Below are 16,392 nucleotides of genomic sequence, written 5' to 3'. Positions count from 1 at the left end.
TATGTGCATTATGTTTGTATATGCTGCAGGATTGGATGGAGCTGTGGGTTGACGATGCGTTTTGGAGATTCCTTTTTGTAGTTATCTTATTAGTAATCATGTTTCTTTGGAGACCTTCTGCAAACAACCAGAGGTAAGAAGCAGTTATATATTTAGCTTGATTGCAGTTTTGATTTGTAATGAGTCAGATGAATCGGATAATGCACAAAAACCATGTTTAATTAAAAAAAACAATGAGTGGCATAGAAGAGTTATAGAGACTGATATAAAATGGTATGTGGGCATGCTCTATCCTGGAAATTCTAAACTTAAAGGGACAGTTTACTTGAACATTTTTCAAAAAATTTTTTTCCAAACATCAATTCTAGAGGGCGCTATAAGCAGATAGGAAGTCCCTAAAAAATATTATTATAATAATAATCTGAATGAAGGGATATTTAACCATAATAATAATGAAAATTGTGAATTTAATTGGGGGAATATTCAACCTCAATTTAAAGATGTATTTAGAAAATATTTAAATGTCAGGATAATTAATCGATACCCCTTAAATGCCATTGGGAGACAACATTGTAATATCTTGGTGGTAAAAGTTAAATTTAATCTAGTTGATGATAAACGTTAATTACAAAATTATTTATTTATTATAATTGTTGAGAATCTTGCATAAAACATGTTTATCTAAACACTAGATTATGCGCACAATGAATCCAGATTTAAGATTAAAAATTAATTGGTTAACAAATCAATGCTATGAATAATACATAAAACATGAATTCATAAACCATAAATTCATTACTTTCAAAATATAAACACAATTGATATTAAAATAGATCGATCAAACAAAAAACCTCTATAAAATGTCCTTTACAGCATATAGGTTACTTATTTGATTGCCAGTGAGTCTCTTTAACGGCTAGTACTTAAATGTGTGAAATCACTTTTGTAAACATACAAACAATTTTCTGTTGGTTAGTTATTTCCTTAGTTTGGTTAGCTTATAATGTCTGTTTCTTTCATGTAATTAGCAAGAGTCCATGAGCTAGTGACGTATGGGATATACATTCCTACCAGGAGGGGCAAAGTTTCCCAAACCTTAAAATGCCTATAAATACACCCCTCACCACACCCACAATTCAGTTTTACAAACTTTGCCTCCTATGGAGGTGGTGAAGTAAGTTTGTGCTAGATTCTACGTTGATATGCGCTCCGCAGAAAGTTGGGGCCCGGTTTTCCTCTCAGCGTGCAGTGAATGTCAGAGGGATGTGAGGAGAGTATTGCCTATTTGAATTCAATGATCTCCTTCTACGGGGTCTATTTCATAGGTTCTCTGTTATCGGTCGTGGAGATTCATCTCTTACCCCCCTTTTCAGATCGACGATAAACTCTTATATATATATATATACCATTACCTCTGCTGATTTTCGTTTCAGTACTGGTTTGGCTTTCTACAAACATGTAGATGAGTGTCCTGGGGTAAGTAAGTCTTATTTTCTGTGACACTCTAAAGCTATGGTTGGGCACTTTTTTATAAAGTTCTAAATATATGTATTCAAACATTTATTTGCCTTGACTCAGGATGTTCAACATTCCTTTTTTTTCAGACAGTCAGTTTCATATTTGGGATAATGCATTTGAATCAATCATTTTTTCTTACCTTAAAAAATTTGACTTTTTCCCTGTGGGCTGTTAGGCTCGCGGGGGCTGAAAATGCTTCATTTTATTGCGTCATTCTTGGCGCGGACTTTTTTGGCGCAAAAAATCTTTTCTGTTTCCGGCGTCATACGTGTCGCCGGAAGTTGCGTCATTTTTTTGACGTTCTTTTGCGCCAAAGATGTCGGCGTTCCGGATGTGGCGTCATTTTTGGCGCCAAAAGCATTTAGGTGCCAAATAATGTGGGCGTCTTATTTGGCGCTAAAAAAATATGGGCGTCGCTTTTGTCTCCACATTATTTAAGTCTCATTATTTATTGCTTCTGGTTGCTAAAAGCTTGTTCACTGGCATTTTTTTCCCATTCCTGAAACTGTCATTTAAGGAATTTGATCAATTTTGCTTTATATGTTGTTTTTTCTATTACATATTGCAAGATGTTCCACGTTGCAACTGAGTCAGAAGATACTTCTGGAAAATCACTGCCCGGTGCTGGAGCTACCAAGCTAAGTGTATCTGCTATAAATTTTTGGTATCTGTTTCTCCAGCTGTTGTTTGTATTGCATGTCATGACAAACTTATTAATGCAGATAAAATTTCCTTTAGTACTGTTACATTACCTGTTGCTGTTCCGTCAACATCTAATTTTCAGAGTGTTCCTGATAAACATAAGAGATTTTATTTTTTTAAATCCATTAAGAAGGCTATGTCTGTTATTTCTCCTTCTAGTTTACATAAAAGTCTTTTAAAACTTCTCTTTTTTCAGATGAATTTTTAAATAAACATCATCATTCTGATACTGATAATGGTTCTTCTGGTTCAGAGGTTTCTGTCTCAGAGGTTCATGCTGATAAATCTTTGTATTTGTTCAAGATGGAATTTATTCGTTCTTTATTTAAAGAAGTATTAATTGCATTAGAAATAGAGGATTCTGGTCCTCTTGATACTAAATCTAAACGTTTAAATAAGGTTTTTAAATCTCCTGTAGTTATTCCAGAAGTGTTTAATCTCCCTGATGCTATTTCTGAAGTAATTTCCAGGGAATGGAAAAATTTGGGTAATTCTTTTACTCCTTCTAAACGTTTAAGCAATTATATCCTGTGCCATCTGACAGATTAGAGTTTTTTGGGACAAAATCCCTAAGGTTATGGGGCTGTCTCTACTCCTGCTATATGTACTACTATTCCTACGGCAGATAGTACTTCATTTAAGGATCCTTTAGATAGGAAAATTGAATCCTTTCTAAGAAAAGCTTACTTATGTTTAGGTAATCTTCTTAGACCTGCTATATTTTTAGCGGATATTGCTGCAGCTTCAACTTTTTGGTTAGAAGCTTTAGCGCAACAAGTAACAGATCATAATTTTATAGCATTATTATTATTCTATAACATGCTAATAATTTTATTGGTGATACCATCTTTTGATATCATTAGAGTTGATGTCAGGTATATGTCTCTAGCTATTTTAGATAGAAAAGCTTTATGGATTAAACTTGGAATGCTGATATGTCTTCTAAGTCAACTTTGCTTTCCCTTTCTTTCCAGGGTAATAAATTATTATCTCAACTGTTTCTGGAAGGAAGGGAACTTTTTTACCAAAGGATAAAAAATCTAAGGTAAATTTAGGTCTAATAATCATTTTCGTTCCTTTCCTCACAACAAGGAACAAAAGCCTGATCCTTCATCCTCAGGAGCGGTATCAGTTTGGAAGCTATTTCCAGTTTGGAATATATCCAAGCCTTATAGAAACCTATAGCCAGCTCCTAAGTACCCATGAAGGTGCGGCCCTTATTCCAGCTCAGCTGGTATGGGGCAGATTACGTTTTCTTCAAAGAAATTTGGATCAATTCCGTTCTCAATCTCTGGTTTCAGAACATTGTTTCAGAAAGGTACAGAATTGGCTTCAAGTTAAGGCCTCCTGCTAAGAGATATTTTTTCTTTCCCGTGTCCCAGTTAACACAGCAAAGGCTCAGCTTTTCTGAAATGTGTTTCAGATCTAGAGTTGGCTGGAGTAATTATGCCAGTTCCAGTTCTGGAACAGGGGCTGGGGTTTTATTTTATCTCTTCATTGTACCAAAGAAGGTCAATTCCTTCAGACCAGTTCCGGATCTATCAATATTGAATCGTTATGTAAGGATACCAACATTCAAGATGGTTACTGTAGGACTATCCTGCCTTTTGTTTAGCAAGGGCATTATATGTCTACAATAGATTTACAGGATGTGTATCTGCATATTCCGATTCATCCAGATCACTTTTAGTGTCTGAGATTCTCTTTTTAGACAAGCATTACCAGTTTTGTGGCTCTACCGTTTGGCCTAGCCTCAGTTCCAAGAATTTTTTTCAAAGGTTCTCGGTGCCCTTCTTTCTGTAATCAGAGAACAGGGTTTTGGTATTTCCTTATTTGGACGATATCTTGGTACTTGCTCAGTCTTCTCATTTTCGAAGAATCTCATACGAATCGACTTGTGTTGTTTCTTCAAGTTCATGGTTGGAGGATCAATTTACCAATCCGTTCATTGATTCCTCAGACAAGGGTAACCTTTTTAGGTTTCTAGATAGATTCAGTGTCTATGACTCTGTCCTTGTCAGACAAGAGAAGTTTAACATTGATATCAGCTTGTCAAAACCTTCAGTCACAATCATTCCCTTTGGTAGCCTTATGCATGGAAATTTTAGGTCTTAGGACTGCCGCATCAGATGCGATCTCCTTTGCTCGTTTTCACATGCGACCTCTTCAGCTCTGTATGCTGAACCAATGGTGCAGGGATTACTCAAAGATATCTCAATTAATTTCTTTAAACCGATTATACGACACTCTCTGACATGGTGGACAGATCACCATCGTTTAGTTCAGGGGGCTTCTTTGTTCTTCCGACCTGGACTATAATCTCAACCGATGCAAGTCTTACAGGTTGGGGAGCTGTGTGGGGGTATCTGACGGCACAAGGGGTTTGGGAATCTCAGGAGGTGAGATTACCGATCAATATTTGGAACTCCGTGCAATTTTCAGAGCTCTTCAGTCTTGGCCTCTTCTGAAGAGAGAGTTGTTCATTTGTTTTCAGATAGACAATGTCACAACTGTGGCATACATCAATCATCAAGGAGGGACTCACAGTCCTCTGGCTATGAAAGAAGTATCTCGAATTTTGGTTTGGGCGGAATCCAGCTCCTGTCTAATCTCTGCGGTTCATATCCCAGGTATGGACAATTGGAAAGCGGATTATCTCAGTCGCCAAACGTTGCACCTGGGTGAATGGTCTCTTCACCCAGAGGTATTTCCTCAGATTGTTCAAATGTGGGAACTCCCAGAAATAGATCTGATGGCTTCTCATCTAAACAAGAAACTTCCCTGGTATCTGTCCGGATCCCGGGATCCTCGGGCGGAGGCAGTGGATGCATTATCTCTTCCTTCCAAGTGTCATCCTGCCTATATCTTTCCGCCTCTTGTTCTTCTTCCAAGGGTATTCTCCAATATTCTAAAGGAATGCTCGTTTGTCCTGCTGGTAGCTCCAGCATGGCCTCACAGGTTTTGGTATGCGGATCTTGTCCGGATGGCCTCTTGCCAGCTGTGGACTCTTCCGTTAAGACCAGTCTTTCTGTCTCAAGGTTCTTTTTTTCCATCAGGATCTCAAAACCTTAATTTTAAGGTATGGAGTTTGAACGCTTGATTCTTGGTCAAAGAGGTTTCTCTGACTCTGTGATTGATACTATGTGACAGGCTCGTAAATCTGTATCTAGAGAGATATATTATAGAGTCTGGAAGACTTATATTTCTTAGTGTCTTTCTCATCTTTTTTTCTTGCATTCTTTTTGAATACCGAGAATTTTACTGTTTCTTCAGGATGGTTTAGATAAAGGTTTGTCCGCAAGTTCCTTGAAAGACAAATCTCTGCTCTTTCTGTTCTTTTTCACAGAAGGATTGCTAATCTTCCTGATATTCATTGTTTTGTACAACCTTTGGTTCGTATAAAACCTGTCATTAAGTCAATTTCTCCTCCTTGGAGTTTGAATTTGGTTCTGGGGGCTCTTCAAGCTCCTCCTTTTGAACCCATGCATTCTTTGGTCGTTATATTACTTTCTTGGAAAGTTTTGTTTCTTTTGGCCATCTCTTCTGCCAGAAGAGTCTCTGAATTATCTACTCTTTTTTGTGAGTCTCCTTTTCTGATTTTGCATCAGGATAAGGCGGTGCTGCGAACTTCTTTTGAATTTTTTACCTAAGGTTGTGAATTCTAACAACATTAGTAGAGAAATTGTGGTTCCTTCATTATGTCCTAATCCTATGAATTCTAAGGAGAAATCATTGCATTCTTTGGATGCTGTTAGAGCTTTGTAATATTATGTTGAAGCTACTAAGTCTTTCCGAAAGACTTCTAGTCTATTTGTCATCTTTTCCGGTTCTAGAAAAGGCCAGAAAGCTTCTGCCATTTCTTTGGCATCTTGGTTGAAATCTTTATTTCATCATGCCTATGTTGAGTCGGGTAACACTCCGCTTCAAAGGATTACAGCTCATCCTACTAGTTCAGTTTCTACTTCCTGGGCGTTTAGGAATGAAGCTTCGGTTGATCAGATTTGCAAAGCAGCAACTTGGTCCTCTTTGCATACTTTTACTAAATTCTACCATTTTGATGTGTTTTCTTCTTCTGAAGCAGTTTTTGGTAGAAACGTACTTCAGGCAGTGGTTTCAGTTTGAATCTTCTGCTTATGTTTTTTCATTAAAATTTTATTCTGGGTGTGGATTATTTTCAGCAGGAATTGGCTGTCTTTATTTTATCCCTCCCTCTCTAGTGACTCTTGCGTGGAAAGATCCACATCTTGGGTAATCATTATCCCATACGTCACTAGCTCATGGACTCTTGCTAATTACATGAAAGAAAACATAATTTATGTAAGAACTTACCTGATAAATTCATTTCTTTCATATTAGCAAGAGTCCATGAGGCCCACCCTTTTTTGTGGTGGTTTTGATTTTTTTGTATAAAGCACAATTATTCCAATTCCTTATTTTATATGCTTTCGCACTTTTTTCTTATCACCCCACTTCTTGGCTATTCGTTAAACTGAATTGTGGGTGTGGTGAGGGGTGTATTTATAGGCATTTTAAGGTTTGGGAAACTTTGCCCCTCCTGGTAGGAATGTATATCCCATACGTCACTAGCTCATGGACTCTTGCTAATATGAAAGAAATGAATTTATCAGGTAAGTTCTTACATAAATTATGTTTTTTTGGGGGCGCTGAATATACTTGAAGACCAGACTTGTCTGTGCTTAAAAAGTGGAATATGATAGGATTGTTTCGATTAAAGTCCTTAGTACTAATGCCTTTCCGGACTCCCCTTTTCTTGGGAGGATTCTTTCTCCGGCCCTTCTTATAATCCATTGTGTTGCGGCTTCTTCCATACTTACAGCCGGTGTCATCTAACCGCCAAAGCGGTAACAGTCCTCCATGGTGACGTAAGTAAGGAAGAAGCCGCAACACAATGGATTATAAGAAGGGCCCGAGAAAGAATCCTCCCAAGAAAAGGAGAGTCCAGTAAGGCATTAGTACTAAGGACTTTAATCGAAACAATCCTATCATATTCCACTTTTTAAGCACAGACAAGTCTGGTCTTCAAGTATATTCTGCGCCCCCCAAAAAACAGACATTATAAGCTAACCAAACTAAGGAAATAACTAACCAACAGAAAATTGTTTGTATGTTTACAAAAGTGATTTCACACATTTAAGTACTAGCCGTTAAAGAGACTCACTGGCAATCAAAAAAGTAACCTATATGCTGTAAAGGACATTTTATAGAGGTTTTTTGTTGGATCGATCAATTTTAATATCAATTGTGTTTATATTTTGAAAGTAATGAATTTATGGTTTATGAATTCATCTTTTATGTATTATTCATAGCATTGATTTGTTAACTAATTCATTTTAAATTTTTAATTTGGATTCATTGTCTGCATAATCTAGTGTTTAGATAAACATGTTTTATGCAAGATTCATAACAATTATAATATATTTTGTATTTAACATTTATTATTAACTAGATTCATTTTTACTTTTACCACCAAGATATTACAATGTTGTCTCCCAATGGCATTTAAGGGGTATATACATATCGATTAATTATCCTGACATACAAATATTCTCTAAATACATCTTTAAATTGAGGTTGAATATTCCCCAAATTAAATTCACAATTTTCATTATTATTAGGGTTAAATATCCCTTCACTCAGATTATAATATTTTTTATTTTTTAGGGACTTCCTATCTGCTTATAGCGCCCTCTAGAATTGATTTTTGGAAAAAATTTGTATATGCTATATCTTGGAAGGAGATATAAAAAATTAGAGTGGCAGTATAGGAAACGTTTGCGCTTATCGTCTACACCCAAAATACTTGAACATTTTTATTGTTTAAAAAGATGGATAATCCATTTATTACCCATTTCCTAGTTTTGCATAACCAACACTGTTATATTAACACACACTTTACCTTGTATTTAAGCCTCTGTAGACTGCCCCCTTATCTCAGTGCCCTTGACAGACATGCATTTTAGCCAATCAGTGCGGACTCATAAATTACTCCACGGGAGTGTGCACAATGTTATCTATACATCACACATGAACTAGTACCGTCTAGCTGTGAAAAACTGTCAAAATGCACTGAGATAAGAGGCTGCTTCCAAGGGCTTAGAAATTAGCATATGGGCCTACCTAGGTTTAGCTTTTAAAAAAGAATACCAAGAGAACAAAGCAAATTTTGATGAGTAAAGTGAACTGGAAAGTTGTTTAAATTTACATGCTGTCTCTGAATCATGAAAGTTTAATTTTGACTAGACTGTCCCTTTAAAGGTAAAGTAAAAATTAAACATTCATAGAGATCATGCAATTTTAAACATCTTTTCAATTTCATTCTATTAAGTTTGCATTGCTCTCGGTATCTTTGTTGAAGAGTAAATCTAGGCAGGCTGATAGGAACTCGGGAGTGTGCACGTGTCTATTGCAGCAGTGTTTGAAACTATGTATAACATGGCTATAAACAATGTTGCAAATGCTGCTGCCAGATGGCTAGATACACATGTACGCTCCTGAGCTCACCCAAAGAATTTCAAGAGAATTAAGCAAAATTTATAATAAATAAATTGAGAAGTTGTTTAAAATGTTACACTCTGTTCAAACCTTGTAAGTTTAATTCTGTCTTCATTGTCTCTTTAAACTCTCTGATATACTGCATGCAAGTGTAACTAGAAAAATTACAGTAGCACCTAATTTATGAGCACTTTATAAAACAAAGTAAGGATAAATTTGTTTCCATTAAGAGTTTCAACCAGGAATTTCCCTGCTTTTTGTGTTTGAGTAAGATCACTGTGGAAACTGTTTACTTAAAATATAATCTTTAGGAACATAGTCACGTGGGGTTGTATATCGCACCTTGCGACGGATTGAGGTTGTTAATACCTTACAGGGAATTCCTAAAAAAAAAAAAAAAATCATACCTCTCTCCATCAAATGGCAGACCCAGTTTATGTAGTGTAGCCACAGGGCACCTAGATTTTAAACTAGCAAAGCTCTACATATAAAAATACTAGAAAATGGCACAATAAACTCCCTCTGCTACACTAACATTATTTACAGCCTATAAATTAATTAAATGTATTGTATTTTTCAGTCAAAAACATTTTAGTGTAATCAGGAAAGGATGTCCATTAGTTCGGTTTAAATACAATTTATGTAAATAGCCGCTCTTAAACGTGTAAATCCTAATCCAGCAACCAAAAAAATCCAGATTAAAAACAAAACAAAAAACCCCATTAAAGAACCTCAGATCTGTAGCTAATAAAAACCCTTATGCTATACTGACATTTGTTTGTTTGTTTTTAGGTTTGCATTTACCCCTCTCATGGATGATTCTGATGATGAGGTAGAAGAATTCCTGGTTACAGATCATTTAGGTCATTTGTGAGCCTTTAGTTAAGACCATACTCTCATTGCCTTGCACAAATCATCAACTGTTGTTATAATTGTATAATTTTGTTTGTCTTCTATAGCTGAGGGGATGAAATTACGAGGAACCAAGCCAGAATCCAATGGAATGTCTAAAGCAGTTGTTCAGAATGTAAGCAAATACAATTTTATATTTTTTATACCCTGGTACTAATGTAGTCCTAAAGCTATAAGCCTACATAAAGGAGCCACACACAATGTATTTTCTGTACACCACATACAATGTGAGTCTGTCATATACATACATATACATTTTATTGTTCTTACCATCATTTTTTTATGATGTATTTAGAATTTGAATTGCACCAGTGAAACCAAACAGTAAAAACTCTTCCACTGTAAACAGAAGAATTATTTTACAACTATTTTTTATTATTAGAGAGATATAAAACTCAATAATACAATTTTTAAAAAGTTTCCAATTTACTTCTAGTATCAAATTGTCTTTGTTCCCATGATATTCTTTGTTGAATAGATACCTAGGTAGGTGTCTGGAGCACTACATGACAGGAAATAGTGCTGCTCTCTAGTGCTCTTCTAAATGGATAACATTTCTAGTAAAACTGCTGCCATATAGTTCTTCAGAAATGGGCCGGCTCCTGGACTTATGTCTCTGCTTTTCAACAAAAGATATCAACAAAACAAAAAAGTTGATAATAGAAGTAAATTAGAAAGTTGTTTAAAATGACATGCTCTATCTGACTCATGAAAAAATAAATTTGGATTTCATATCCCTTTAAGTTAGGAAAAGCTAATACGTGAAAAACAATCCTTTTTCTTGTCACTACATAGATACCTTTTTCTTAGCACTGTTTACTGAGCTAAAAGTCTGATTATGTTGGTAAATCCAGCCCAACATACAGTCCTGGTTTTGGTTTGTTCATAATATAATTATAAAGAAGGCAGCAGCACTCAATGCTTCACAAATAGTAAACTGAAAAGTTGGTTAAAATTGTATCTTTGCTGTTTCTTAATCAGTTTAAGAAAAAGGCTTAGTTTTCATGTAAGGGGAGGAAAAGGGTAAACATCTTTGCATGAGTTTTATTGTAAATTTAAATTATAAACCAGTATTCCTAAAGGCTTGAAAAGGAATATTTTTGATAATTAACTTTGTTTTCGTTGCATCAAATTATTTCAGCATGTCCTTCTTTACCCTCTTTGTCTTGTTTTATTGTATATTCACTAGGTGGCACTAAGTAACTAATGCTATTATCAACAGTTTAACCCTTTATGCTTTGTGATTAGCCAATTATACAAGGGGAGGTGTCTGGAGGTTTTTAGAGTGGCGTGGCTATGATTAAGGGCCATTGCTGGGGTGAGAGGAATGGTGACCCGTGCAGGCTTTTCCTCTGGCATAGAAACAATACAAACCCATTTAATGTTTAAAAATCTGCTTCTGGTAGCTTTTTAATATAGTGTTTCAATTTAAAAAAAAAACGAAATTCATGCTTACCTTATAAATTTGTTTCTTGACACAGTGAGTCCACGGATCATCTCTAATTACTATTGGGAATATCACCCCTGTCCAGCAGGAGTCGGCAAAGAGCACCACAGCAAAGCTGTTAAATATCACCTCCCCTCCCTCCAACCCTAGTCATTCGACCGAAGTAAAAGGAGAGAAAGGAAGTAACAAGGTGCAGAGGTGCCTGAGGTTTATAACACGAAAAACTGTCTAAAGAAGCAGGGCGGGCCGTGGACTCAACGTGTCAAGGAAGAAAGAAATTTATCAGATAAGCATAAATTTTGTTATCTTTCTAATGACACGATAAGCCCACGGATCATCTCTAATTACTATTGGGAATCCATACCTAAGCTAGAGGACACAGATGAGGGAGGGACAAGACAGGGAACCTAAACAGAAGGCACCACTGCTTGAAGAACCTTTCTCCCAAAGGAAGCCTCAGCCGAGGCAAAAGTATAAAATTTATAGAATTTGGAAAAAGTGTGTAAAGAGGACCAAGTTGCAGCCTTGCAAATCTGTTCCACAGAAGCTTTATTTTTGAATGCCCAGGAAGAGGAAACCGCCCTCGTAGAATGAGCCGTGACTCTCTCTCAGGAGGCTGTTGTCAAGCAGTTTCATAGGCCAAGGGAATTAAACTCTTCAGCCACAAAGAAAGAGAAGTAGCCGTAGCTGTCTGACCCTTACGTTTCCCAGAGAAGACAACAAACAGAGTCGAATACTGGCGAAAATCCTAGGTTGTGCAGCAGACGCTCCTTATGAGAAGAAGGGTTAGGGCATAAAGAAGGAAAAAAAAAATTCTTGATTAATGTTCCTATCCAAAACCACTTTAGGAAGGAACCCAATTTAGTACGCAGAACTACCTTATCAGAATGAAAAATAAGGTAAGGGGATTTACACTGCAAAGCCGAGTTAAGACTCCAGGGAGGAGTAACTGGTTTAAACACAGGCCTGATTCTGAGTTTCTGACCAAGGCCTGAGAGAACGATTGCACATCTTGTACATCCGCCAGACATTTATGTAACAAAATAGAACAGGCAGAAATTTGACTCTTTAAGGTACTTGCCGATAAACCCTTCTCCAAACCCTCCTGGAGAAAAAACAGAATTCTAGGAATCCGAACTCTACTCCAAGAGTAGCCTCTGGATTCACACCAATACAGATATTTACGCCATATCTTATAGTAAATCTTTCTAGTAACAGGCTTGCGCGCCTGAATCATGGTCTCAATGGCCGACTCAGAAAACCCATGCTTAAATAAAATTAAGCGTTCAATCTCCAAGCAGTCAGCTTCAGAGAAACGAGATTTGGATGAAGGAATGGCCCTTGAAGTAGAAGATCTTTCCTCAGTGGAAGTCTCCAAGGTGGGAGAGATGACATCTCCACTAGGTCTGCATACCAGATCCTGCGAGGCCACGCCGGTGCAATGAGGATCATCGACGCCCTCTCCTGTTTGATTCGAGGAAGGAGAGCGAACAGAGGAAATAGGTACGCTAGACTGAAATCCCAAGGGACCATCAGAGCATCTATTAGTACCGCCTGAGGATCCCTTGACCTCGACCCGTACCTTGGAAGCTTGGCATTCTGTCGAGATGCCGTGAGATCCAGCTCCGGCTGTCCCCATTTGACAATCAAGCTGGAAAACACCTCTGGATGGAGTTCCCACTCCCCCGGGTGAAGTCTGTCTGCTCAGAAAATCTGCTTCCCAATTGTCCACTCCTGGAATGTGGATCGCAGATAGACAGCAGTTGTGGGTCTCTGCCCACTGAATAATCTTGGCTACCTCTATCATGGCCAAGGAACTCAGAGTTCCTCCCTGATGGTTGATGTAAGCCACTGAAGTTATGTTGTCCGATTGGAACCTGACAAACCGGGCTGAAGCTAACTGAGGCCAAGCCAGAAGAGAATTGAAGATTGCCCTCAGTTCTAGGATGTTTATGGGGAGAACAGTCTCCTCCCGAGTCCATGTTCCCTGAGCCTTTAGAGAGCCCCAGACTGCTCCGCATCCCAGCAGACTGGCGTCCATTGTTACAATCACCCAGGAGGGTCTGCGAAAGCAGGTTCCCTGGGAGAGATGATACTGAGACAACCACCAAGGAAGAGAGTCTCTTGTCGCCTGATCCAGAAGAATTCGTGAAGACAGATCCGCATAATCCCTGTTCTATTGCCTTAGCATGCATAGCTGCATAGGTCTGAGATGGAACTGGGCAAACAGAATGATGTCCATGGCAGCTACCATCAGACAGATCACCTCCATACAATGAGCCACAGACGGCTGAGGAGAGGACTGAAGGGCCTGACAAGAGTCGAGGATCTTTGATTTTCTGACCTCTGTTAGAAATCTTCTCATTAATACAGAATATATTATGGTTCCCAGGAACACTACCCTTGTAGCTGAAATCAAGTAACTCTTTCCCAAGTTCACCTTCCATCTGTGAGAGCGCAGATAGGACAACACCATCTCCGTGTGGAAGTTTGCTTGTTGAGAGGATGACGCCTGAACCAGAATGTCGTCCAGATAAGGCGCCACTGCAATGCCCCACAACAGGAGCACCGCCAACAGGGATCCCAGGACCTTTGAAAAATTTCTGGGAGCTGTGGCAAGGCCGAATGGAAGGGCCACGAACTGGAAGTTCTTGTCTAGAAAAGCGAATGTCAGAAACTTGTGATGATCCCTGTGGATAGGAACATGCAGGTACGCATCCTTTAAATCTACTGTTGTCATAAATTGACCCTCTTGAACCAAGGGAAGAATGGAACAAATAGTTTTCATCTTGAAGGACGGTACTCTGAGGAACTTGTTTAGACTCTTGAGATCTAAAATTGGTCTGAAAGTTCCCTCTTTTTTGGGAACCACAAACAGATTGGAGTAAAATCCCAGACCCTGTTCCTGCTTGGGAACAGGAACTATCACTCCCAGGTCAGAAAGGTCCGAACACAGTGTGAGAACGCCTCTCTTTTTATCTGGTCTACAGATAATCTTGAGAGCAGAAACCTGCCCCTGGGAGGAAAGGTCTTGAACTCCAGTTTGTATCCTTGCAACACGATGTTCACTGCCGAGGGATCCGGAAAACACCCCGAACCCAGGCCTGAGCGAAAAATGAGTCTGCCCCCCACAAGATCCGGTCCCGGATCGGGGGCAGACCCTTCATGCTGACTTTGAGTCATTAACGGGCTTCTTAGATTGCTTTCCCTTGTTCCAAGACTGGTTAGTCCTCCAGGAAGGTTTGGACTGATCTTGCTTGGCAGAGGGAGAGGAAGGCTTACCTTTGAAGTTTCAAAAGGAACAGAAATTACTCTGACGTCCCTTCTGCTTATTCCTCTTATCCTGAGGGAGGAAATTACCCTTTCCTCCCGTAACTTCAGCCAAGCCCTGCCCAAACAAGGTCTTACCCTTGTAAGGAATCACCAAAAGCTTAGACTTAGATGAAACATCTGCATACCAGGATTTCAACCATAAGGCTCTGTGGGCCAGAATGGCAAAACCAGAAATCTTTGCTCCCACCTTGATAACCTGAAGGGAAGCATCCGTAATAAAGGAATTGGCCAACTTAAGGGCCTTGATCCTGTCCTGGATCTCTTCAAGGGGAGTGTCGGTCTGAATAGAATCAGACAAGGCATCAAACCAGTACGCTGCCGCACTAGTGACCGTAGCAATACACACCACCGGTTGCCATTGTAAACCCTGGTGTACATACATTTTTTTGAGCAACCCCTCCAACTTCTTATCCATAGGATCCTTAAAGGAACAACTATCCTCTATGGGAATAGTGGTTCTCTTAAAGGAAATTGCCCCTTCCACCTTAGGAACCATCTGCCAAGACTCCTTGATAAGAGTCAGCAATAGGAAACATCTTCTTAAAAATAGGGGATGGAGAAAAAGGGATACCAGGCCTCTCCCATTCCCTAGCAATAATCTCTTATAGCCCGATCTGGTACAGGAAAGACCTCCACCATGGAAGGTACATCAAAATACTTGTTTAGTTTACTAGACTTCTTAGGGATGACTGACAGTAGTGTCGGAGTCATCCAAGGTAGCCAAAACCTCCTTAAGTAACAAACAGAGGTGTTCCAGATTAAATATAAATGATACCACTTCAGCATCAGCAGAAGGAATTACACTGTCAGAGTCTGAGATTTCCCCCTCAGATGCCACCGAAGTATCCTCCTCCAGATTTCTGGGAAGGGACATTCGGAATAGCAACTACTGTGTCAGAAACCTTACTCACTGAATCCATACATTTCCTCTTGCGCTTTCCCTGCAACATGGGAAAGGCAGACAGTGTATCAGATACCGCAGAAGACATGTGGATGACAAAACTTGGGACACTTGAGGAGAAAGCTGCGGCATATATTGAACATTGTCAGAAGACCCCTCAACAGCATCCGCCTTAGACCATGTTGGCTCAGAAAAAAGTTTATCCCTGTAATTTAATGTTCTCTCAATACATGAGGGACAGAAAGGGATCGGTGGTTCCACGTTGGCATCATAACATAAAGAACAAGTAACATTTTGCAGGGTCTTTTTTTCCCATCTTTACTAAATGAACAAATTAGAAATAAATATAGTTATATTTTAATTTGCAATTGATACACAAAAACCGTTACTGTCCCTTTAAATTTTAAAACAAAACTGTTTTATTTTTAGTGCAAAAAACGGAATAAAACAGTCACAAACATTCCGGACAGCTTCTACACCTCAGCTTAGCTTTGCTGAGGTGCCTACCTGCCTTGCTGATACCAGAGCCAATATCCTGCTAGAAGAATTCCGGACTCAACTCAGAGCACTGAAAACGATGTCCGGCAACCTTAGTGCTGCTTACAAGTCTTCAAGGACGCAACAAGCACTTCTCCCCTCCGGAACACAGGAAGTGAGGTAGAAAAGGCGTGCAACAGAAACCTTGCCGCCTCAGCTAGCCCCGCCCATCGTGGGCGTAACAAAATTAACCTCCCGGCTGGCATTATTATACTCTGAAGAAACGCTGCGGGGAGCAAGTGAAAACACACCACACATTGAGCCTATGTCTCCTCGTCCCCAGTGCCTGCAAATACTGCCTTTTTTTACATGATCCCCTATTCCATGAGAAGAGAATGTCTCTGGTGTCCCACCCAAATGTAGAGTTAAAGTGCAATATTTTTCCTACACAGCTCTGAAAAATAAAATCAGCACTTACATCCATATAATCTTCCAGGCAGCAGGGCAGCTCACTAGGTTTGAGAGGCATGTTCCCTCACATGGACCTGTGGAAAAAAACAGACTGAGTAATCAGGCTTTTAAGTTAGGG

General features: G+C 38.9%; 1 protein-coding gene across 1 annotated transcript in view; it reads left to right on the top strand.

Moving 5' to 3' along the window:
- The window catches only part of TMEM87B (transmembrane protein 87B), a 287,374-nt gene that overhangs the window by 253,732 nt on the left and 17,250 nt on the right, over nucleotides 1-16,392 (top strand). Inside the window, exons 16-18 of the mRNA XM_053711969.1 lie at nucleotides 30-133; nucleotides 9,526-9,596; nucleotides 9,693-9,760. Coding sequence (XP_053567944.1) covers nucleotides 30-133; nucleotides 9,526-9,596; nucleotides 9,693-9,760 — 243 coding nt within the window. The remainder of the gene's footprint in view (nucleotides 1-29; nucleotides 134-9,525; nucleotides 9,597-9,692; nucleotides 9,761-16,392) is intronic.

The sequence above is a fragment of the Bombina bombina genome, chromosome 4, assembly GCF_027579735.1.
Source record: "Bombina bombina isolate aBomBom1 chromosome 4, aBomBom1.pri, whole genome shotgun sequence".
Taxonomy (NCBI): domain Eukaryota; kingdom Metazoa; phylum Chordata; class Amphibia; order Anura; family Bombinatoridae; genus Bombina; species Bombina bombina.
Note: the sequence above shows the minus strand (reverse complement) of the source record. Positions and strands in the feature narration are given on the sequence as shown.